The sequence below is a fragment of the Dendropsophus ebraccatus genome, chromosome 8 (genome assembly GCF_027789765.1).
Source record: "Dendropsophus ebraccatus isolate aDenEbr1 chromosome 8, aDenEbr1.pat, whole genome shotgun sequence".
In the NCBI taxonomy this organism is placed as follows: Eukaryota; Metazoa; Chordata; class Amphibia; order Anura; family Hylidae; genus Dendropsophus; species Dendropsophus ebraccatus.
The window spans coordinates 90,859,549-90,883,328 of record NC_091461.1 but is presented as its reverse complement, the minus strand read 5'-3'; the positions used below and the strand labels follow the sequence as shown (position 1 = coordinate 90,883,328).

Below are 23,780 nucleotides of genomic sequence, written 5' to 3'. Positions count from 1 at the left end.
CAATACAAGTAATCAGAATACCGAATATTACAACAAAGTGAGGGAAAAGATATTCTTAATAAATACAAAGCTCACAGCAAACAATAATAAAAAAAATCCCAAGTGGTAAGGAAATAAACCAGTAACAATAGCACCCTCAAGACATGATGTGGGGCTGCCTGGGAACGGATCCTATGGTTATTGTCACTCTCAGGTGACCTTGAACTTTTCAGGTGGCATGTGGGTATGGGGTCAGAGGGGATTAATTGCAGGTGGTGGGGCGTATAGGGCTAATTGCAGGCAGAGGGGGGTTAATTGCAGGTGGAAAGGGGATGGAGGGGGTTAATTACAGCCATGGTGGTTTCCCTACAGAAGCCACCCCTTGGCTGGGCCCTTCCCTGAGGGATATCTGGCTAGTCCTGTGTTTTGAGACTCTTAATTGAGGCTCCACAGGCTCATTTTTGCATATTTGTATTTCCCAGGGAGCAATGCACCAAGGAGTTCACTGTATTGAGCACTTTAACCGGCAGCCTACAGTGTTTTCTTTAGGTGGTCTCCCTGAGATCAGTGATCTGTGTTCTGTATAATTACCTATGGGGGCACAGCAGAGAACATTATTACTATAAGATGTACAGCAGGGGTGTTTTACTATGTGGGGGTGCACAGCAGCGGTCATTATTACTATGGGGTGTACAGCAGGGGGACATTATTACTATGGGCATGTACAACAGGGGTGTTTTACTATGTGAGGTTACACTGCAGAAGTCATTATTACTATGGGGGGGGGGAATTATTACGATACGAGGCACAGGATATTTTGGATGCACTTGTGACGGAGAAGTCATTTCCAGAAGCCGCTCACCTTTCCTACCCGCAAGAGGAGACGGGCAGGGAGTCACCATCCAAGAAATCACACAAACTCGTCCCTAGGTAGGGAGACATCCCTAGTAATGAACATTTCTTCTAAGAACATATCTGCGGTACAAATGAAAGTCCTTGAGAAGGACTCATTTAGCCCAGTGGAGCAATTTGATACATTTTCTATGGATATTGATTTGATGCTTTTTTTCGCAATGTACGTCTAAAAGTATTTTTTTCCCAATCAAATAATGACATCTATTGCTTTATCTAACTTGGATTGTACTAACATGATTAAATTGAACGATCTCGGTTTGAGATTAAAAAACACGTTTAACCCTCCTAAGGTATCACACCCAGTTTAAACCTTTGTGTTTCTAGAGATGTGAAGGGCCTAATCAGCTCTATTAAGAAAGGTGATTTGGGGATACACTACAATATGAGTTTGGAGGAAAAATGTGCTCTTCAATCCCTGAGAGAGGACAGTGAATTAATAGTAAAGCCAGCGGATAAAGGCCGGTCGGTTGTTATCATGGACCGTAGCTCTTATATGCGTGAAATTCAACATCAGCAGTCCGATAGTGTCACATACTGTACCTTTGGTGTGTCGGCTCTGCCTATATTACATATGCAGTTTTTTTTCTTTTTGTGTGGTGTACTATTATAAAACATAGCAAACCTCTTATCCTTACCTCCCTGCGCTCCACTGGTGTCCTCCAGCGACATCTCCAGATGCCCCACTGGCTAAAGGTGCCACTTTCAAGACAAACTCGTTTTGGGAGTGACAGCCCACTCGGTCAATCACGGACTGAGATGGGACAGTGCTGTGGCCAGTGACCCGCTGACGGGCTGTCACTGCCAGGATGGAGTTAGTCTCGGAAGTGGCAGTGGCTGTGGTCAGCGGAGAACACAAAGATGCCGCTAGGAAAGTAATAAGATTTTTATTATGTTTTATAATAGGGCAGCAACATATAAAACGTACTGGATAACCCCTTTTAAGTATTAAAGGGCTTATCCAGCACTACAAAAACATGGCCACTTTCCCCCTACTGTTGTCTCCAGTTTGGTTGGGGTTTGGAAACTCAGTTCCATTGAAGTAAATGGAGCTTAATTGCAAACTGCACATGAACTGGAGACAACAGTAGGGGGAGAGTGGCCATGTTTTTGTAGCGCTGGATAACCCCTTTAAGTATATGTGAAAAAGTCACTGTGGGAGCTGTGACCATCAACTATTGTTAAAGGTTATCCAGAATTAGAAATACAAAAAGAAACAACTTTCTTAAAAAAAACAAAAAACACCACCACATGTCTTCTCAGGTTGTGTGTGGTATTACAATTCAGATCCATTCACTTCAATGGAACTAAGCTGCAAAACCATAACTAAACTTTGAAGAAAGTGGCCAAGTGTTTTTCTAAGCCTAGATAACCCCTTTTTAAATTGATCCACGTAAGGCTGGATACACAAGCATTTCATCAGTGTGTTGAAGGTATCTATCAGCATCCTTTTAAAAAAGCATGCTGATTAGAGATGAGCGAACCGGGTTCGGGTTCGAGTCGATCCGAACCCGAATGTTCAGTATTTAAGTAGCGGTGGCTGCTGAACTTGGATAAAGCTCTAAGGTTGTCTGGAAAACATGGATGCAGCCAATGACTATATCCATGTTTTCCACATAGCCTTAGGGCTTTATCTAAGTTCAGCAGCCCCAGCTAATCAAATGCCGAAAGTTCGGGTTCGGATCGACTCGAGCATGCTCCAGGTTCGCTCATCTCTAATGCTGATATAGGCTATGTTCACACCATGTAAAATAAGTGCAAATAGTGGCCATTGTTACAAAACAACATCCGTTAAGAATGAACTTGAACATTAATAACGCCCTTTCTTTTGTGACAACGGCCGTTATTTGCACTTATTTTTACATTGTTGAACATAGCCATATACTGCAACAAATTGTTAGCGGGCCCATAGAGCTTAATGGACAGAGCGACTATATTTCTTTCCCTTTTTAAATAAACAATTCAAGTTTATTGAAAGAGCGATCAATACAATAAAAATAAGATTGATAACAATGATAATTCAGATGTTGCAGGTTAGAAAAAGGTAACAAGAAAGACAATATAATAACTATAGTGATTCACATTTCAGATAAGGTTTACATCAGATGACTGGAGCATGGCTGCAATGCCCAGCACATCAGTGATGGAGGAGGGAGGCAAGTACAGCATCATCTATTATCTTATAGCCCTAGCAGGCAGCAGTTAATATTTTTTATTATATTAAAGAACCCCTTCAAAAGTGTATGTTCTCCAAACTTGTACTTAGGCCTCTTCATGTGTGCAAAACTTTTGGTGATAAACAAGCCGAAACTTACGAATGAAACTTTTTCCACATTTGGAACATGAAAACGGCCTCTCCCCAGTGTGAGTCTTCTCATGGAAGCCAAGATCGCACTTACTACTGAAACGTTTCCCGCATTCCAAACAGCAGAATGGTTTCTCCCCCGTGTGTGTCCTTTGGTGAACAAGAAGCTGCTGCTTACGTGTAAAACATTTTCCACACTCAGAGCATGGAAATGGCTTCTCCCCTGTGTGGATGAGCTGATGATAGAAAAGATTAGATTTACCTGTAAAACATTTCCCACATTCAGTGCATGAAAATGGTCTCTCTCCCGTGTGCGTTTTCTGATGTTTGACCAGATCACTCCGTGTTTTGAAGCTCTTCCCGCATTCAGAACAAGGGAACGGCTTTTCGCCTGTATGAATAATATGATGACGTACCAGACTCGATTTCTTGGTAAAGCATTTCCCACAGGCAGCGCACACAAATGGATTTTTACCCATGTCAATTGTCTCTTGTGGAATAAGACTTTTAGATTTTTTTGTAAAGCAGTCAAAACATGGAAACAATCCACTGCACGTATGAGATGTACACTGTGTATCAATGTTTGTTGTAGCAGGAAAACTTCTATCACACAGTATATCTGCTCCACAAGTAAGCAGAGTCTCCTCAATGACTGGAACGTCTGGTCTGTCACAAATAGTAGATACATTGGGAGCTTCTTCTACAATAGCCCTGCTATTCTTCCTATCTCCTAAAAAAAAATACAAATATGTGTAACATTTTCTATGTGGCATATTTTTATACAAAAGTCTATTAAAGGGATACTCCACTGAGACTTTATTTTTTTTTAATACATAAATTTAATAACGTTATATTTCTTTATAATTAAAATAAATGCAAAGGTTTGTAGACCATCTAACGTTTGAGTGGCAGTACAAGCCCTGGTCTCTGCTCCCCCATTCTGTTCTAGCTCTATTAATACTATGAATACACCATTTCCTGCAGGACATCCCAGCAGCTGATAAGTACTGGAAGGTTTAAAGTTTTTTTATGGAGGTCATTTAAAAATCTGTATAACTTTCTGACACCAGGTGATTTAAAAACCATTGGTTTTCTCTGGAGTACCCCTTTTAACGTTAGAAAACAGTAATGCAATGAACCACTCAAAAAATGACAGCAAATTGTCCAATTTTAGATAAAAGTTTTAAGGGACGCGAAAAACCTCCAACATGGTGGATGTATTGCATTTATCTGGCATTTTGTTGTTTCCTTGGTGTCCACGTATCAAGCGACGAGCGAGAAATCGTTCATTTTGATCTTTCAACAAGTTCTCAAATCGTCATTGGTCGGTCGCAAAAAATTCGCAGATCATTCCGTGCAAACAATCTTTCACCGATGTAACCTATGTGTGAGATAGGCTTAAACGATTAAACGATTTTTCCGTACAATATATCATTCCGTATAAACACTGATCCATATGAAAAACACATTGTTCATTCAGAATCGTTAATCGTGCGATCGCAAATTATCACTCCGTGTAAAAGTACCATAAGTGCAGACATAAATAACTGCTGCACCTGGAGTAACCCAAAACCACATACTGCTCCACCTGTAAACTAGCACCACAGTGCAGAACTTCTTTCTCTGTAACCCACCTCTCTACTCACCTGCCAGTTTACACACACACAAGCATGATTCCATTCTTAGGCCAGGTTCAGACTATGTAACTGTGCGGCTGTATTTGCGGCTGTAATTGTGCGGCGGTATTTTTGGTGGTTCATGCGTACGCTGGAAAGTATAGGATATACGGCTGCACAGTGCACACTATGTATGAATCTACGGCCCGATCGTAAACGGACCCGTAAAAAATGAACAAGACCATTGTTTGCGGCTGGACATGCGGCCGAGGATTGACAGGCGGTCCGTACGGAGTACTTCAAAAATAGCCGGCAATGATGCTGAATGCCGATGCCTCTAATAGTTAATATATTAAATTAATAAAACACATTTTCTTTGTAATAAAGTCCCTTTCGTTGGTCAATAATTTAATTCTAACGAATCCATCATTTGGCAATTAAATATACTGTTAAAATAAATAGATATATAAATAAATGTATATTTATATATATATTTATTTTTTGACAGTATATTTAATTGCACAATGATGGATTCGTTAGAATTAAATTATTGAACAACGAAACTGAATTTATTTAATCGAAAATGTGTTTTATTAATTAAATATTAATTAGTACAGGAAGCTCCATAAGCCGTTAATTCATATGCCGGCAATAGAGCATTCTGTACTAATCATCACTTTACTTTAATGAAAACATCAAATGTTTCTTCTAATTATGTTATCACAATAGCATTATTAGAAGAAACATTTAGAATTATATGTGCACTCAGCTGATTGGCTGATCGGCTCAGCGCACATATAATGAGCCGGTCCGCAGTACAGTGACTTCATTGTGCTGCGGACCAGCGAAGAGGACACATCGGGGTGAGTATAGAGCTCTCCCCACCCCCTCCCCAGCACTGCACCCCTCCCAGCAAGGAAGGAGGGGTCAGTTAACCCCTTCCTTGCTGGGATGGGTGCAGTCTGACATCAGTCTGGCCCCCAAGGGGTTAAGGGGGATGCAATACATCCTCCCTTAACCCCTTGGGGGCCAGACTGTAAGCAGCGATCTGTAAAGATGCTGCATACTGTAAGGTGCACAACACCGCTCACAATGATGGGTGTTGTGCTCCTGTTGTGTGTTTTTTGTGTGTTTCTCCCTTTTTGTTTTTCAGATATCGGTATCCTGTGGATTACGTCGGATTCCGTGGACTACGTCGATGACCAGCGTTTTTTAATGTTTTTTCTTAAATAAAATGGTCAATGAGGGGTGTGGGGGTGTTTTTATTTGAATAAAACATTTTTTTAACTTGTGTCTTGTCTTTATTTCTTTACTTTATAGACTTAGTAGTGGAAGCCGTCTAATAGACGGAATCCATTACCTAAGTTGGGGCCTAGTGTTAGCCGGTATAAAATGGCTAACACTAACCCCCTATTATTACCCCAGTACCCAATGCCACCAGGGGTACTGGGAAGAGCCGGGTGCCAGTGGTCCCGGAGCGTCAAAATTGGCGCTCCTGGACCGGGCGGCAGCAGGCTGGTAAGATTTAGACTGGGGAGGGCCTAAACCAATGGCTCTTCCCACCCTGGTGTTACCCGGCTGCTGTCGTTTGGTTTTTAACCCGGCTGGTTATAAAAATAGGGGGGACCCTATGCGTTTTTTTTTAAAATAAATAAATAATTTAAAAAAAATCGCATAGGGTCCCCCCTATTTTTATAACCAGCCGGGTTAAAAACCAAACGACAGCAGCCTGGTAACACCAGGGTGGGAAGAGCCATTGGTTTAGGCCCTCCCCAGCCTAAATCTTACCAGCCTGCTGCCGCCCGGTCCAGGAGCGCCAATTTTGACGCTCCGGGACCACTGGCACCCGACTCTTCCCAGTACCCCTGGTGGCATTGGGTACAGGGGTAATAATAGGGGGTTAGTGTTAGCCATTTTATACCGGCTAACACTAGGCCCCAACTTAGTAATGGATTCCGTCTATTAGACGGCTTCCACTACTAAGTCTATAAAGTAAAGAAATAAAGACAAGACACAAGTTAAAAAAAATTTTTTAATTCAAATAAAAACACCCCCACACCCCTCATTGACCATTTTATTAAAAAAAACATTAAAAAAACGCTGGTCATCGACGTAGTCCACGGAATCCGACGTAATCCACAGGATACCGATATCTGAAAAACAAAAAGGGAGAAACACACAAAAAACACACAAACAGGAGCACAACACCCATCATTGTGAGCGGTGTTGTGCTCCTTACAGTATGCAGCATCTTTACAGATCGCTGCTTACAGTCTGGCCCCCAAGGGGTTAAGGGAGGATGTATTGCATCCCCCTTAACCCCTTGGGGGCCAGACTGATGTCAGACTGCACCCATCCCAGCAAGGAAGGGGTTAACTGACCCCCCCCTTCCTTGCTGGGAGGGGTGCAGTGCTGGGGAGGGGGTGGGGAGAGCTCTATACTCACCCCGATGTGTCCTCTTCGCTGGTCCGCAGCACAATGAAGTCACTGTACTGCGGACCGGCTCATTATATGTGCGCTGAGCCGATCAGCCAATCAGCTGAGCGCACATATAATTCTAAATGTTTCTTCTAATAATGCTATTGTGCATAACATAATTAGAAGAAACATTTGATGTTTTCATTAAAGTAAAGTGATGATTAGTACAGAAGCTCTATTTGCCGGCAATATGAATTAACGGCTTATGGAGCTTCCTGTACTAATTAATATTTAATTAATAAAACACATTTTCGATTAAATAAATTCAGTTTCGTTGGTCAATAATTTAATTCTAACGAATCCATCATTGTGCAATTAAATATACTGTCAAAAATAAATATATATATAAATATACATTTATTTATATATCTATTTATTTTAACAGTATATTTAATTGCCAAATGATGGATTAGTTTAAATTTAGTTAGTGAACAACGAAAGGGACTTTATTACAACAAAAATGTGTTTTATTATTTTAATAGATTAACCATGAGAGACATCGGTATTAGTGCAGAGGATCGCAAACCCCGGTAATAGCAATTCATGTAAACTGTTTCCCTGCTTTCCCAGATGCATCCAGAGGTGTTTGCATCACTTTCTTAAGATTTTATTTGTTATTTTTAGTTGAACCAGATTTCCAAGTAAATGACCGTATGTTTTGAGCCGCATGTCTATTTTTTCCCACGGCCGGAGTTTCATCCGCACATTTACAGCCGCATAAAAAATACAGCCGCACAGTTACATAGTGTGAACCTAGCCCCCGGGTGCGTTTACACAGACAGATTTATCTGACAGATTTTTGAAGCCAAAGCCAGGAATGGATCTGAAAAGAGGAGAAATCAGTCTTTCTTTTATGACCTGTTCTTTTTTATAGTCTGTTCCTGGTTTTGGCTTCAGAAATCTGTCAGATAAATCTGTCTGTGTAAACGCACCATTAGACACTGGCTTCTCTGGCTGTGGCACGCACCTGGCGCACATGTGTGATGCTGGAGCACATCTTGCCTAGAACTTGCCGTCCGGACCGCCCATATTATAATCTGTTGCAACATACCTGGGCCAGAATCTGTGCCATCCGTGCCATATGTTTCCTCTTCTTCCTCTAGTACTTCAACTTTAATATCAATCAAATTTTCATCCTATGTAATAAACCAAAAAAAATACTAAAGTAGCTTAAAGTGTCACTGTCAATATAAATTTCTAAATCTAAATCAACAGTATATGTGATATAAAGCAAGTTTGCAATTTAGGCTGGGTTCACACTGCGTTTTGGAAATCCGTTTTTTCCATACGTTTTTGAAAAAAAAAAAAAAAAAAAAAAAGATGAAAAACGGATGGAAAAAACGGATACATTTGTTTGCATCTGTTTTGATCAGTTTTTCCACTGACTTTCATTATAAAAAAAAAAACAGATCAAAACTTTTTTTTAAAAATGTACACAAAAACGTAGACTACCACGTTTTTGTGTAGATTAAAAAAAAAAAGATACGTTTTGATCCTTTTTTTTATAATGAAAGTCAATGGAAAAACTAATCAAAATGGATGTATATAAATGCATTCATTTTTAATCCATTTTTTTGCAAAAACTTTATAAAAAAAACAGATTGCAAAAACATAGTGTAAACCCAGCCTTATATTCATTTTTTTGGTTATCAGGGTGTAAAACATACCCATATTTACCTGTATCCAGGTCCAGTCTCCTGAAGGCAGATTTTTAGTCTTGTACTGGTTTAAACTCACAGAGAAGGCAGTCATGTGATTCATGGATGCATTTAGCCATGACACTGTACTAAAGTCTCAACACAATACTCAAAAGCTGTCTTCAGGAGACTGGACCTGGACTTCTGGTAAGTATAGCTGTGTTTTAAGCATGAAAAATAATATATATATACAGGGCCGATTCAAGGGTTTCTGCCGCCTGAGGCAAACCTCAGGTGGCCGCCCCAAGTGATAGCCGGCATCCCCCCGGAACCTATATATATAATTACTAATAATAAAAATATGTAAATTGCAAACTTGCTCTACATCACATCTACTGTTGATTTAGATTTTGAAAATTATAACAACAGTGACACTTAAAAACTTTATTGCAATGAAGGAGAAGGGGATAAGAATTGTATTCCATTCTACCTGACAGTCTTGTGAGCTATCCTGATCTTCCTCTGGACAATCCTTGGAATAAAGAGGGCTGGGACAGCTTTCTGGGGTATTTCTTCTAGAGTATTCATCTGCTTGAGAAAAGAAAATGCAGAATAATGTATTATCTATATATCATTTATAGGAAGACGATAAAAGTCAATAAAAGTCTTCTCCTACCCTGTGATGCGAGGGCCTGGTCAAGTTCTTGGACATCCTTGTGCAGACCCTTGTGTCCTTCTAAATAGTCCCAAACCTATGTGAATGAATAGTAATATCTTTAGATTAAATAGACAACCAAAATGATGCAGTCATTAACCATACACCTTCCCTGGTGTTACTGCGGAATGTTCCAGCAATGCTCACCTCTCCAGTTAAAAGATGGACAATCCTGTTGGTGAGCTGTAAGATCTTCTGCTCATTGTTTTTCTCTTGTGTTAACATGTAAGAAGGGGGCACCATGACGGGACTTTGAGTCCTGTTCCATCTTCCTGAGTTATGACCACAACTCTCATGTTCATCCAATGTTTTCTTTGTGAAACTATAATCCTACACAATAAGTACACAGCTAAATACCATCACGGGATTACTTCTTATGCTATAGCTTATGCTATGCTATAATATGTCTTATTTTCCAATGCTCTGATTAAAAAAAAACACTCAGGTTTTTTTCCCCCATATAATGATAACTCACCCCCTAGTATTTCTGCAGTGTCATTTGTTTCATCCCAGCTCAGCTGCAATCAGGAATACACAACAGCCTTTACTTTATAATTTAATGTGCTGTACTAAACAAGCAAAAACGAAATCCCCATAGTGCTTCTTTAGAGCCCATTTCTGTGTTACTAACACACACATATACATTTCATATCACAGAATCCCTTACTTCTCTTGACTTCTCTCTGCTGTATTTCTAGTTGCATGCCTCACCTCTCCAGTCAGCAGATAGATGACCTCAAGGGTTAGATTTAATATTCTCCCAGAAATCTTGTCATCATTTATGTCCATTGTCACAGGAAGACAAGAGGAACCTACCCTGAATGGAAGTTATTGGATAAGATTTTTATCAGTAGAGTAGCATCTGAAAACCATTAACAACACTGAGAAGAATACAAAGACAATACCCAACCAATAAGAATCAAAGCTTAAAGTATGGTTAAAGGGGGCTTCCGGGCAAAATGGACAGATTGTCGGGGTGCTGACAACTAGCACCCACATCAATCAACTGTTGAGTGCTCGTACTACACAGTGGACGGACACACTGCTTTCGGCCCTGTTCACTGTGTAGTGTGGCTGCAGAACAGCTGATCATTGAGGATGGTGGGTATCAGAACGGATATCTTGTGGATATTTTGGCCCAAAAATTCCATTATAGAAAAAATCACGACAGCCTTCTTCTATCAAAATAAAATGTGTCACACTTTATTTCTGCAAGAAGGCTGCCATATATTTCACTACTGTACTGTATAGTTAGCCCACAACCTATTTTTCGTACATCACCCCCTGTTGCTCACCGTTTGGTGAGGTAAGGAGTTATAGAGGGCCCTGTAGTCCTGCCTGTAGGATTAGTTGGCATAGTGGCACACCACTGTCTAGTTCTCTGCAACGGTATCATGGTGGGTAGAGGGGAATGCCAATGAGTGGCAACTGGCAGGCCCCTATAAGTGGGCAGCCCATCTTGCACCAAATGAAGATGCTGGATGTTCCCTCACGTATTTATATTAAATCAAATAACTCCCTGATGTCTATACTTCCTGTGTGCCAGTCTTGACTGTAATTCTGGTATTTTGTTCTTTAACCAGTAAGAATAGAGTGAAGACCCTTATATGTTCAGGAGATACATGCATACATATCTAATATACAGAAGATACATACTTACCTACCTTACATACATGTGATACATGTATAGATACCTAATATACAGGAGATACATGCATACATATCTAATATACAGGAGATACATGCCTACCTACCTAATATACTGGTGATACATGTATAGATACATAATATACAAGATATACATACCTACCTACCTTATATACAGGACATACATGCATGCCTAACTTAATATACAGTAGATACATACCTAGCTACCTAATATACAGGAGATACATGCATACCTACCTAATATACAGGAGATACATGGCTACCTACCTAATATACAGGAGATACCTACCTACCTAATATACAGGAGATACCTACCTACCTAATATACAGGAGATACCTACCTACCTAATATACAGGAGATACATGCATACCTACTAGAGATGAGCGATCCTGGAGCATGCTCGAGTCAATCCGAACCCAAACTTTCGGCATTGGATTAGCGGTGGCTGCTGAAGTTGGATAAAGCCCTAAGGCTATGTGGAAAACATGGATATAGTCATTGGCTGTATCCATGTTTTCCAGACAACCTTAGAGCTTTATCCAAGTTCAGCAGCCCCCCGCTAATCAAATGCCAAACGTTCGGGTTCGGATCGTCTCGAACCCGATTTGCTTATCTCTAATACCTACCTAATATACAGGAGATACATATATAGATACATAATATACAGAATATACACACACACATACATATATACATACATACCTAATTATGTATCAGAGGTGACCCCGCAGCTGAGACATCAGGCATACAGCTCTATTCATGCAGGTGTCAGGAACATAAACACTTTAATCTCCTGATACAGGAAGAAATAATAACATTAGAAGATACTGTAATGGCTCAAGGACCTTTAATGATGTCACAGTCATGTGATCTCTGAGGCTGTGGAGGGGGCGGTGCCTGAGCAGTGTGTGAGGATTGTTGTCACTGTCTGTATAGTTAACCCTTTGAGGACCAGGCCAAAAATGACCCAGTGGACAGCGCAAATTTTGATCTTAGTGCTTTCGTTTTTCCCTCCTCCCCTTCTAAGAGCTCCAGCACTCTCAGTTTTCTATCTACAAGCCATGTAAGTGCTTGTTTTTTACAGGAATAGTTGTACTGTGTAATGGCGTCATTCATTTTACCATAACATGTACGATGGAATTCCAAATATATTATTTATGAAGTATAAATTGGTGAAATCGTAAAAAAGAATGCAATATGGTAACGTCTGAGGGGTTTCTGTGTCTACGTAATACACTATATGGTAACAGCGACATGACACTATTATTCTATAGGTCAGTCCGAACACAACCATATGCAGGTTACACAGATTCTCTAATGTTATATATGTATTTTTTTATGAAATCCTTTTTTTTTTTGGCAATTAAATATTAATAAAATGGGCCTATTGTGACACTTATAACGGTTTTATTTTTTATTTTTTCACCTACGGGGCTGTATGGGGTGTCATTTTTTCCGCCATGATCTCTAGTTTTTATTAATACCATATTTGTGAAGATCGGACGTTTTGATCACTTTTTATTGATTTTTTTTTATATATAATGTAACATAAAATCGGTAATCTGCGCACTTTTTTCCCTCTTTTCGTGTACGCCGTTCACCGATCACAATGACGCTTGTTATATTTTAATAGATCGGACAATTACGCACGCTACGGTATATTATATGTTTATCTATTTATTTATTTTTATATGTTTTATTTATATATGGGAAAGGGGGGTTATTTCAACTTTTATTGGGGAGGGGTTTTGGGGTAGTGTAATAGTGTTTTGAACTTTTTTTTTTTTACACATTTGAAGTCCCTTTGGGGGACTTTTACATTCACTAGTTTGATTTCTACACTGATGATTGCTATGCCATAGGCATAGCATTGATCAGTGTTATCGGCGATCTGCTCATTGAGCCTGCCTGTGCAGGCTCAGTGTAGCAGATCGTCGATCGGACCGCACGGAGGCAGGTGAGAGACCTCCGGCGGTCCGTTTCGGTGTACCGATCGGTAAGTGACAGGGGACTCCCCCTGTCACTTTCACTTAAACGCCGCGGTCGCGGCGTTTAAGGGGTTAATGACACGCGGCAGCGCGATCGCTGCAGCGTGTCATTACTGGTGAGGTCCCGGCTGCTCACTGCAGCCGGCCCCCACCTCCACCTCCCCCTAGCCGGAGAAACACCCAGGACGTAGAGTTACGTCATGGGTCGTCTGGGGACAGACTTCCATGACGTAACCCTACGTCCAGGGTCGTCTAGGGGTTAAAGTGTGTAATGTGCATGCTGCGTAGCTCCACAGCAATAGGCTATGACCCGGCTGGTCGCTGAAAAGATCTTTTCGTCCACAGTGTTCTGATGTGGACGCATCCGAACTCCCAACAGCACACTATGGCTCCGGCCGTTCGCTCCACAGTGTGCACTGACATGGTTGAATAGCGGCCGCAGAAAACTGGCATGTCAATTGTCTGCGGTGCTGCTAGGGATCCCGGCCGGTGCGTATACTATGTGTATACACTCTGGCCGGGATCCCATAGATGGAGAGGTAACGTATCACAATTGTTCTGACAATAATTGAAGCGCTCACTGCGGCCGGTGCTCCAATGATTTTATTTGGGGCCTCTGAAAGTTTCCGTAAACTGGATTAATATTAATAAGCTGAAATGGGAACATGCCTTCAAGGCCTGGAGCTCATGTTGCGTCTACCACACATGGATGAAACCATGCTTATATACAGTCCCCAATGCCTGCACTACTTTCTCGATAATACTGCCGCTGCATGTGGCCATGGTCTTGTCCAAATATTGCAGCCATGGCATGGGAAGCCAAAAGAGATGACTGCCATGGCTTACAGTTACTGATAGACTGCAAGCTACCACACAACACACAGTGAATGATTAGATTGAAAGAGCAAGAATGAACAGGAACTCTATCACATCTATCACAAGATATTAATTCGGAATCAAGGTGTTCAACCCTGACCCAAGCAGTACCGCTTTTCGAAGTACTTTACAGAGGACAGGTACATCACAGCAGTAGTGGATTACAATAGGGGCGTTTCGGGCGGCAGCCCGGGGCCCTGAGCTCCTGGGGGGCCAATGACCACCCAAAAAGACTTATACTTTCAGTGGTGTATTGTCTCCTGGCTACACTTCCTCCATGATTTGCAAAAAGTCACAGTTTTTTTTATGGCAATTTTGCACAAATCAGGACATCATGACATTATCTGTCCTGTACTATGAACACCACGCTAGTGCTGCCATAGTTACAGTGGTGTGGGGGGGCCCAGGCTTGGTGAACAGCCCGGGGCCTATGGTAAAGTTAATCCACCCCTGCATCACAGTGATCTAAATATTTCTTTCCTTGGCATACCCATACAACCTATATACTGCACTGTAAACATGTAAGGCCAGTGTTTGGCTACAACAGTCATGTAGGCAACATTAGTATATCACCAGTATGGCCAAGTATAAGCAGACAGTGAGGAGAACTGCAGCGGTAGCCCTGGATCTATCAGGTGACTATTGCTTCTCTGTTATTTTATAGTAGGGGCAGCGCTGGATTTATCAGGTGAGTATTGATTCTCTCTTTTTTTATAGTAGTGTCAGTGCTGAATCTATCAGGTGAGTATTGATTCTCTGTTATTTTATAGTAGTGGCAGTGCTGGATCTATCAGGTGAGTATTGATTCTCTGTTATTTTATAGTAGTGGCAGTGCTGGATCTATCAGGTGAGTATTGCTTCTCTGTTATTTTATAGCAGTGCCAGCGCTGGATCTATCAGGTGAGTTTTGCTTCTCTGTTATTTTATAGCAGTGCCAGCGCACTGATTGGCTGAGCAGGACACCAGTAGCTGGGAGACTGAGCAGCAAGCAGGAGTGTGGCCTGTTAATGTATTACCCGGGCAGGGCTGGGTTAAGGGGGACAGGGCTTTACATACTCGCAGTGGAATGAAAAATCCCCTGCAAGTATGCTAACCCATAGCAAATGACAGCACCGGGAATCGTAGCGGATTTCGCTGCGGAACATGGAGAGTGAAACCTCCTGTGATCCGGTACATGTGAAGCAACCTTTAAAGCGACTCTGTACCCACAATCTGTCCCCCCCAAACCACTTGTACCTTTGGATAGCTGCTTCTAATCCAAGATCTGTCCTGGGGTCCGTTCGGCAGGTGATGCAGTTATTGTTTTAAAAACAACTTAATCCTGCAGCGCTGTGTCTAACGGCCGCGGCTTACATTAGTATATGCATTAGGCTGGCACCACCTTTCGGTCCCTCCTCCCCACCCTCCTCATGATTAGGAATGCTCCAGGCAGATTGTTTCCTATTCCCCACCTGTGTGCATAATGAACATGGGCTGGATCGTTAAGACACCTGTGCAAAGCTCAAACAACAGTAAATGTTCCTGGATCATTCCTAATAATGAGGAGGGTGGGGAGGAAGGACGGAGAGGTGGTGCCAGCCTAATGCATATACAAATGTAAGCCCCGGCCATTAGACACAGCGCTGTAGGATTAAAAGTTGTTTTTATGACAATAACTGCATCACCTGCCGAACGGACCTCAGGACAGATCTTGGATTAACCCCTTAAGGACCGGGGCAATTTAGATTTTTGTGTTTTCGTTTTTTCCGCATAAAAGGCCATAGCATTTGTATTTTTTTTACCTAGAGACCCACATGAGCCCTTATTTTTTGCGTCACTAATTGTACTTTGCAATGACAGGCTGAATTTTTGCATAAAGTACACTGCAAAAGCAGGAAAAAATTCAATGTGTGGTGAAATTGAAAAAAAAAACACATTTTGTGTATTTAGTGGATATGTGTTTTCGCCCTGGGGTAAAACTGACTTGTTATTTATGTTCCACAAGTCGTTATGATTAAAACGATATATAACATGTATAACTTATATTGTATCTGATGGCCTGTAAAAAATTAAAACCATTGTTTACAAATATATGTTCCTTAAAATCGCTCCATTCCAGGCTTATAGCGCTTTTATCCTTTGGTCTATGGGGCTGTGTCAGGTGTCATTTTTTGCGCCATGATGTGTTCTTTCTATCGGTACCTTGATTGCGCATATATGACTTTTTGGTCGCTTTTTATTAACATTTTTCTGGATTTGATGCGACCAAAAAAGCGCAATTTTGCACTTTGGGATTTTTTTGCGCTTACGCCATTTACCGTACGAGATCAGGAATGTGATTAATTAATAGTTCGGGCGATTACGCACGCGGCGATAGCAAACATGTTTATTTATTTATTTATTTACTTTTATTAATAACCTGGGAGAAGGGGGGTGATTCTGACTTTTTATTAGGGGAGGGGGCTTTTTACTATAAACAACACTTTTTTTTTTTACTTTTACAATTATACTAGAAGCCCCCCTAGGGGACTTCTAGTATAAGTGCTCTGATCTCTCATAGAGATAGGCACTCGTTTACTTCCGGCTGCTGCAGCCAGAAGTAAACGAGTGCCGAGTCGGGGACGGCGCCATCTTGGAGCGGTCCCCGGCCGGCTTTAGTAACGGAGATCGCTCCTCCGGGACAACGTCCCGGAGGAGCGATCTCCCCACTAGACACCAGGGATGAAGCTGCAAACGGTAATCGGATGCAGCTGTCTACTTTGACAGCTGCATCCGATTACTGTATTAGCGGGCATGGTGATCGGACCGTGCCCGCTAATACCTGCGATCCCGGGCTACAAGCGGCTCCCGGGACCGCCGCGGTTCAGAGCGCGGCCCTGCTCTGAACGTCCTTAACGACCGCAGGGCGTAAATATACGCCCGTGGTCGTTAAGAGGTTAAAAGCAGCTATCTGAAGGTACAATTGTTTTGGGGGGTCAGATTGTGGGTACAGAGTCACTTTAAAGAGTATCTGTTTGTAAGAACCAGCATGCTTTCTTTATTATACATGAGTAGTATGGTACCGTGTTAGCCAGAGAATACATTCGTTCAAAGTGTTTTAGGAGTGAATAAGGGTGTGTGTGTGTGTGGGGGGGGGGGGGTTGTGTCTAGAGATGTCTGCCTTTTGATCCGACAGCATCAGCGCTCTCATCATGCCTTTGATCCCAGCCGCATACTTGCGCTCCCACGAATATGCGGCCAGGATATTCCAGGGAATTCAACAGGGATTCCCTGGAATATACTGGCTGCATATTCCCGTGAGCGCAAGTATGCGGCTGGGATCAAAGGCATGATGAGAGAGCGAACTGCTTTAGGACCAAAAGTCTGAGCAGTTCGCTCATCTCTAGTTGTGTCAGGAGGGTGAGGATAGATACATCACAATTCATGGGTCTCCAAACTGCGGCCCTCCAGCTGTTGCAAAACTACATTTCCCATCATGTCCCATCAAATCTAAAGCTTTAGCCTGTCCAGGCGTGATGGGAGTTGTGGTTTCGCAACAGCTGGAGGGCCGCAGTTTGGAGACCCATGCATCACATAGATAACCCAGTGCAATAAAAAGGACTTGTTGTAAATTAAAGGTTATTTATAAGTCCAAGTTTCTTGGTCAGTTTGGTTTTATCTGTGAAATGGGTCAATGTAGTGGGACTTCTAAATAACCTTTAATTTACAAGTCACTTTTATTGCACTGGCTTACGCTGCGTTTACACGAAACGATAATTTGCCCGATCGTACGATTAACGATTTCGGAGTAACGATTTTTTTTATAACGATCAGCGTTTAGACAGTACATCATATCGTACGGAAAATCGTTTTGCGATCGTTTAAGCCTATCTCACACATTGGTTAAATCGGCGAACGACTGTTTACACGGAACGATCTGCAAATTTTTTGCGAACGACGATTTGAGAACATGTTGTAAGATCAAAATGACCGATTTCTCGTTCGTCGTTTGATCGTTCGCTGCGTTTACACGTACGATTATCGTTCGAATTCGATCATTATCGTGCAAATTTGCACGATAATCGTTACATGTAAACGCACCATTATCTATGTGATGTATCTATCTTCACCCCCCTGACACAACCCACCCTTATTCCCAGATGTCTCTCTTTTCTTGCTTGTAACATCCCTAAAACGTTGTGCTGTTTCTGTGAGTCATTCATTTGTAAACCGTCTGACGACGGGAGCTTTTGAATCCCGAAAGCTCACAGCTCTAACAATTTTTTTGTTGGCCTAAAGATATCACTTCTAAAATACTTTGAACCAAAGTATTTACCTCCATATTCATTAGACATGGTACGTTATACATCATTCGATGTGGAATGCTGTCACAGCTCTACCCTTTTGTTACTATAACTAAGAATATGATTAGATTAATAGGAACATCACAGAGATTTCCACAATAAATAGTCAGTAAATGAACATAACCTCAGGCTCTTCTGAGTTAAAGGTTAAATATTCCCATCTTAGCTTGTTATCCCCTATTAATAGATACGGAATAACAAGCTGATATCTAGGGGTCTAACCTCCGGGACCTCCACAAATTCCGAGAATAGAGCCACAATGAATGGAGAGCTCAAAGTGCCCCGACAGCCACTACTCCATTTATTCTCTATGGAGCTGCCAAACGTCTCTTAGTTCAGCACTCGGTGGCCCCATAGAGCGGAGTGCAGGCCTCAGTGGCTGTCAAGTGTGGTGGTAACAGTGTGTTATCCCTTATCCTATGGATAGGGGATAACAAGCTAAAATGAGAATACCCCTTTAAATTGGGTATACAAATCAAGATCCCACCCAGTCTATTGCTATCCAACGGGACGATGTACAGTATATCTCTAAATGCTTTGCAGAAAACTCAGGTAATATGGCTGCCCCCACACACATGGAAAAAAAAGAAGAAAAAAAAAAAAACATTTCAAATTCTGGCTCTAATCAGCAAAAAAAAAAATATCTTGGTGATATGTCTCCTTTATATCTACCAAAGCTTTTCTTCTATAGGGTTTATAGGAGCTAAGGAAGTGGCAAGAAAACAGAGGCAGGAATTATTTTATTGTACTTAGTGGAAAGCCATATTTTATCTTTGCTCTGGAAAACCCATAGACGTCTACATTAGACTCCCTAGGGCTGATGATAGAATCCAGAAAACCTCAGAAAGTCTGTATGTGTTGCTTGTCATCCATGTGGCCCTTTTGATGCCTCTTCAAACTATAGTTTTGAGCAAACCTTTTCCCACACTGGGGGCAAACAAAGGGATGTTGATCCTTCGTGTGACTCAGTTCATGCGTCTTTAGTGTCCTCTTGTCGGAAAATGGCAGTCCACACTCAGAGCAAGCAAATGGCTTCTCCCCAGTGTGAATTCTCAGGTGCACAAGTAGTGAAGACCTCTCAGAGAAACCCTTCCCACAATCTGTACACCTATGCTTCTTCTCACCCGTGTGGGTCTTGTAATGTCGGTTTAAGTTACTTCTCGCAGGAAATTCTTTTCCGCAATCCAAGCACTGAAATGGCTTTTCCCCTGTGTGGATTCTCTGGTGTATAATAAGTTGAGTGTTGGTTAGAAAACCCTTCCCGCATTCACAACAGATGATTGGCTTCTCCTTTAAGTGAATTTTTTCATGGGTGGAAAGGGCTGATTTATCCCTACAGTTCTTCCCACACTGGGAACATATGAATGATTGGTCTTTGGCATGGGTTCTTTGATGCCTCTCCATCTTATCTTTTGCAATAAACCTTCTCCCACACTGAGAGCATTGGAAGGGTTTCTCTCCCGTGTGTGTTCTTTGATGAACCACAAGCTGACCTTTCCATAAAAAGCATCTACCACATTCAGAACATGCATATGGCTTGTCTCCTGCATGGGCTCTTTGATGCGATACAAGATGTCCCTTGCTACGGAAATGTTTGTGGCACATAGAACAAGGATAAGGTTTTTCTCCAGAGTGAATTCTTCGATGAACCACAAGGTGAGAACTGTCCAAGAAACGCTTACCGCACTCTGAACACTGAAACCGTTTCTCTCCTGTGTGAATTCTCAGATGCACAGAAAGAAAAGAGTTCCTCAGAAAACATTTACCACACTCTGAACATTTGAATGCCTTTTCTTTAGACATGTCATGTCTTTGCTTATTAATAGGGTTGTCATCTTCACAAGGGACAGATTCTCCTTTTTGACCACATGGGTGTTGTTCAAAATGATCTGTGGGCAAAAACCCATCAATGTAATCACCTTCATCACCAGAGAATGACTCCTCCTTGATATGGAGGCATGGATCTTGTGGATAATCTGTGAGATTATCCTCTTCATCAGAGATAGATTCTTTCTTAATATGAGGGGACAAATGATCTACATGTTCCATAGAAGTATGCGAGTCATTGTCACTGAGATTCTCATCCTCCTCCTCGCCTGAAACAGATTCTTCCTTGATATGAAGAGACATACACATTTCAGTGTCTGTGAAATCTCCATCACATGAAGTGGATTCCTCCTTAACATGAGCGGATGGCTCTTGGTCTGTATCATCTGGAGAGCTACAACTATCAGTACTGCAAAGATTCTGACCTTCGAAAGGAGAAGATGTCTTCTTGGAATAAGATGGCCACTGAATATAACTGCAGGTGTCTAATAAATGTTCGTCATTACATAAAGCTGATTCTCCGTCTGTAGAAATATATGTTGGAGAGAAAGGCAATACAGTTAAAACTTGGTTCTTCTACGAAAGTCTAGGGGCCCGTTCACACTACAGAATTAGCACCAAAATTCTATGTGGAACCCCCCTGCGCGGACTTGGCACCAAATCCTGCCTTCTATCTGTTTTAATGGGAGGGCTCGCGCACTTCTGCTCTCTGTGCCTCTCCGCTCAAACAATTGACATTTCAATTCTTTGAGTGGAGAGCCGCAGACAGCAGAAGGGAGGCAGAGTCTGGATGAGGGGGGGGGAGGGTTCTGCACGAAATTTCAGCGACGTTTCTGTAGTGTGAATGGGTCCTAACTCCAGTTTGTGAAGCCTCCTGTTACCTGCAGATGTGAGGGTCTGGTGCGTGTCCATCACGACATTCTTACTGACATCCTTATGTATGCCTAAAGATTGAGAAACAGTATATACTGATTTAACTCATCAAAATAGCTTCAAAGTAAAATACAAAAAAAACACAAAAAATACTCTTTGAGCACATACAGTATTTTCATCAGTCTTTTTTTTTTAGACCAAAAGAACTGACAGAAATACTGTGTGTGTGAGCATAGCCTAACTCTTATTTCTTCTTTGACAGAGCTGTGTAATGGCTTCTTTTTTTGCAGAACCAATTGTACTTAAAAAAAATTATTTTTCTTATAAAACATGCAATAAAAAATCAAGATAACAAACATACATATTTGGTACTGCCATATCCATAATGACCCAAACTGTGAAAATATAAAATTAGTTTCGTTTGATCTGAGCTCCGTTCATCAAGCCGCTTGCCTGTCAGCGCTGCTCCGCTCCCTGCCGCTCCTCCCAGGATGCCAGGAAAAGCTGGATCCAACTTTGGGAAACTTTTCCCAGTTTTCCCCGGCACCCGGGGTGGAGCGGCAGGAAACAGCTTGGGAAGGCCAGTGACTTGATGAGCGGAGTGCGGATCAAACAAAGCGATTCGCTCATCTCTATATATAATTATATATGGTGAATGGGATAAAAATAAAAGAAATCAATGTGAGAATGGCGGCATATTATTAATCTGCCTCCCAAAGAAACTCAAAAAAGGAATCAAAAATGTTAATGTAACTAAATATAAAAACAAGAAAGTTATGGGTTTTAGAATGTTGCATCATTGTGGTGTTTTTTTTTGCGCCAAACTATTCCAAAAAGTAAAAATTGATATAGCTGTAGTCCATTTAAACCCTTCGATAAATCTGAGCCAATATCTTTTATCATCAGACATTAGTTTCTGCTGTAGTAGTGTCCATACAGTAGTACCTGACATGATATCCTTTATTTTTATAGATTGCAAGCCCTCGTGGGGCCGGGCCCTCTTCCCCCATGTACCAGCCTGTCTTTTGCCTTCATGTAATGTGTCCTGATCTTGTACTGTTCCTATTATATTGTAGTAGTGTCCATAGAGTAGTACCAGACATGATATCCTTTATCATCAGACATTATTATATTGAAGTAGTGTCCATAGAGTAGTACCAGACATGATATCCTTTATCATCAGACATTATTATATTGTAGTAGTGTCCATAGAGTAGTACCAGACATGATATCCTTTATCATCAGACATTATTATATTGTAGTAGTGTCCATAGAGTAGTACCAGACATGATATCCTTTATCATCAGACATTATTATATTGTAGTGGTGTCCATAGAGTAGTACCAGACATGATATCCTCTATTAGTAGAGTCCATACAGTAGTTCTATAATATTATCCCTCCTCATACAGCTGTAGCACATCAGGACCTGCTGTGCTCCATACCATACCTCCAGCCCCAGCATCCCTACATCCCTACAGCACCTGCTCCGCATAACACTTGCCCCTGCTTTGTTCCCCTGATGTCCACCATGATGCGGCACATCAGCCCCTGTGACAGCTGTCGGGGCAGTGACAGTGTGCTGGCACAGGAGGAGACGTGACAGCCCTGGGGGACTACACTAACCGCCCTGTCATTACACACATGTCATCACAGAAATACGCATCCCCATAAATCCTGAGGCTAATGAATGAGATCAATCAGCAGAGCCCGTTACCTGCAGAGCGCCGCCAGAGGAGCAGCGCACACTGTCTCCATAGCATTTGCACTTCTGGGCTCCAACAAAATGGCTGCCGCCCTCTAGCAGGTTAGAGAAAAGAACAGCGGCCGCTTATAAGACAGTGTGAGCCGAGCTGTTCTGCAAGAATGGCGGAGATACCCTGTGCTATATCCATTACTGACAGAAGGGTTCACCACATAGTAACAGGGAACCATATAGCAAGCTACTGATAGCGAGGCTGTTCATTGTAACCTAGAGTGGAGCGCCCTCTGGGGGCGATTTATAAAACTTATATAGTAACATTCGCTTTGTTGTCCATAGCAACCAATCAGAGCCCAGCTTTAATTTTTTTTTATATTTCTCTGGTAAAATGAAAACTGAGCGCTGATTGGTTGCTATGGGCAACACAAATCTTCCTTTTCCAAAATGTATTTATTATTTTCCATTTAGGCAACACAAATCTTACTATAACGCAATATATCTGCCATGTGTGCAGTGTGTTTGGTCACAAGCAGTGTTTGCTGAAAGTTCGGGTTTAGCAACGTTCATCTAAACCCAAACACTCGGCACATGACTCCCATTGGCTGGAGAAGTTGGATGCCACCCAAGGGAGTCCTGGAAGGAAAACATGGATACAGCCATAGGCTGTTACAAGCAAAGCACCCCCAGGACTAACACAAAACGCACATGTCAATGAAATTCATCGCTATAATATAAAGGATTCCTCTAAAAGATAACCTTGTCATAAGAGTCTGGTACAAGTCTAGCTGCTGAGACTCCCAGAGATGCGGTGGGAGTGACCTGCATGGCCATGGGGGTTCTTCGGGCGCTCTCAGGGCACCACTCAGTACATGGTCAGAAAAT

The 23,780-nt window shown here is 41.8% G+C and overlaps 2 protein-coding genes across 4 annotated transcripts; both read right to left on the bottom strand.

The window, feature by feature from the left end:
• Window positions 1-2,879: 2,879 nt before the first annotated feature.
• On the bottom strand, window positions 2,880-18,593 carry LOC138799602 (oocyte zinc finger protein XlCOF6.1-like). 2 transcript variants are annotated; one of them, XM_069981034.1, is made up of 8 exons: window positions 18,470-18,593; window positions 12,014-12,104; window positions 10,354-10,459; window positions 9,790-9,972; window positions 9,604-9,679; window positions 9,418-9,515; window positions 8,342-8,426; window positions 2,880-3,926 (listed from the first exon to the last, which is right to left on the bottom strand). In XM_069981034.1, exons 3-8 carry the CDS (start codon window positions 10,429-10,431, stop codon window positions 3,154-3,156), a joined length of 1,293 nt encoding a protein of 430 aa, XP_069837135.1. In that variant the 5' UTR covers window positions 10,432-10,459; window positions 12,014-12,104; window positions 18,470-18,593; the 3' UTR covers window positions 2,880-3,153. The 2 variants fall into 2 exon arrangements, with proteins under 2 accessions (XP_069837135.1, XP_069837134.1); XM_069981033.1 differs by lacking the exon at window positions 18,470-18,593 and having other exon boundaries at window positions 12,014-12,271.
• A 638-nt stretch (window positions 18,594-19,231) lies between these two features.
• On the bottom strand, window positions 19,232-23,179 carry LOC138799588 (gastrula zinc finger protein XlCGF57.1-like). 2 transcript variants are annotated; one of them, XM_069980999.1, is made up of 3 exons: window positions 22,914-23,179; window positions 21,206-21,268; window positions 19,232-20,848 (listed from the first exon to the last, which is right to left on the bottom strand). In XM_069980999.1, exons 1-3 carry the CDS (start codon window positions 22,957-22,959, stop codon window positions 19,338-19,340), a joined length of 1,620 nt encoding a protein of 539 aa, XP_069837100.1. In that variant the 5' UTR covers window positions 22,960-23,179; the 3' UTR covers window positions 19,232-19,337. The 2 variants fall into 2 exon arrangements, with proteins under 2 accessions (XP_069837100.1, XP_069837101.1); XM_069981000.1 differs by lacking the exon at window positions 22,914-23,179 and adding an exon at window positions 22,143-22,176.
• Between the last annotated feature and the right edge of the window lie 601 nt (window positions 23,180-23,780).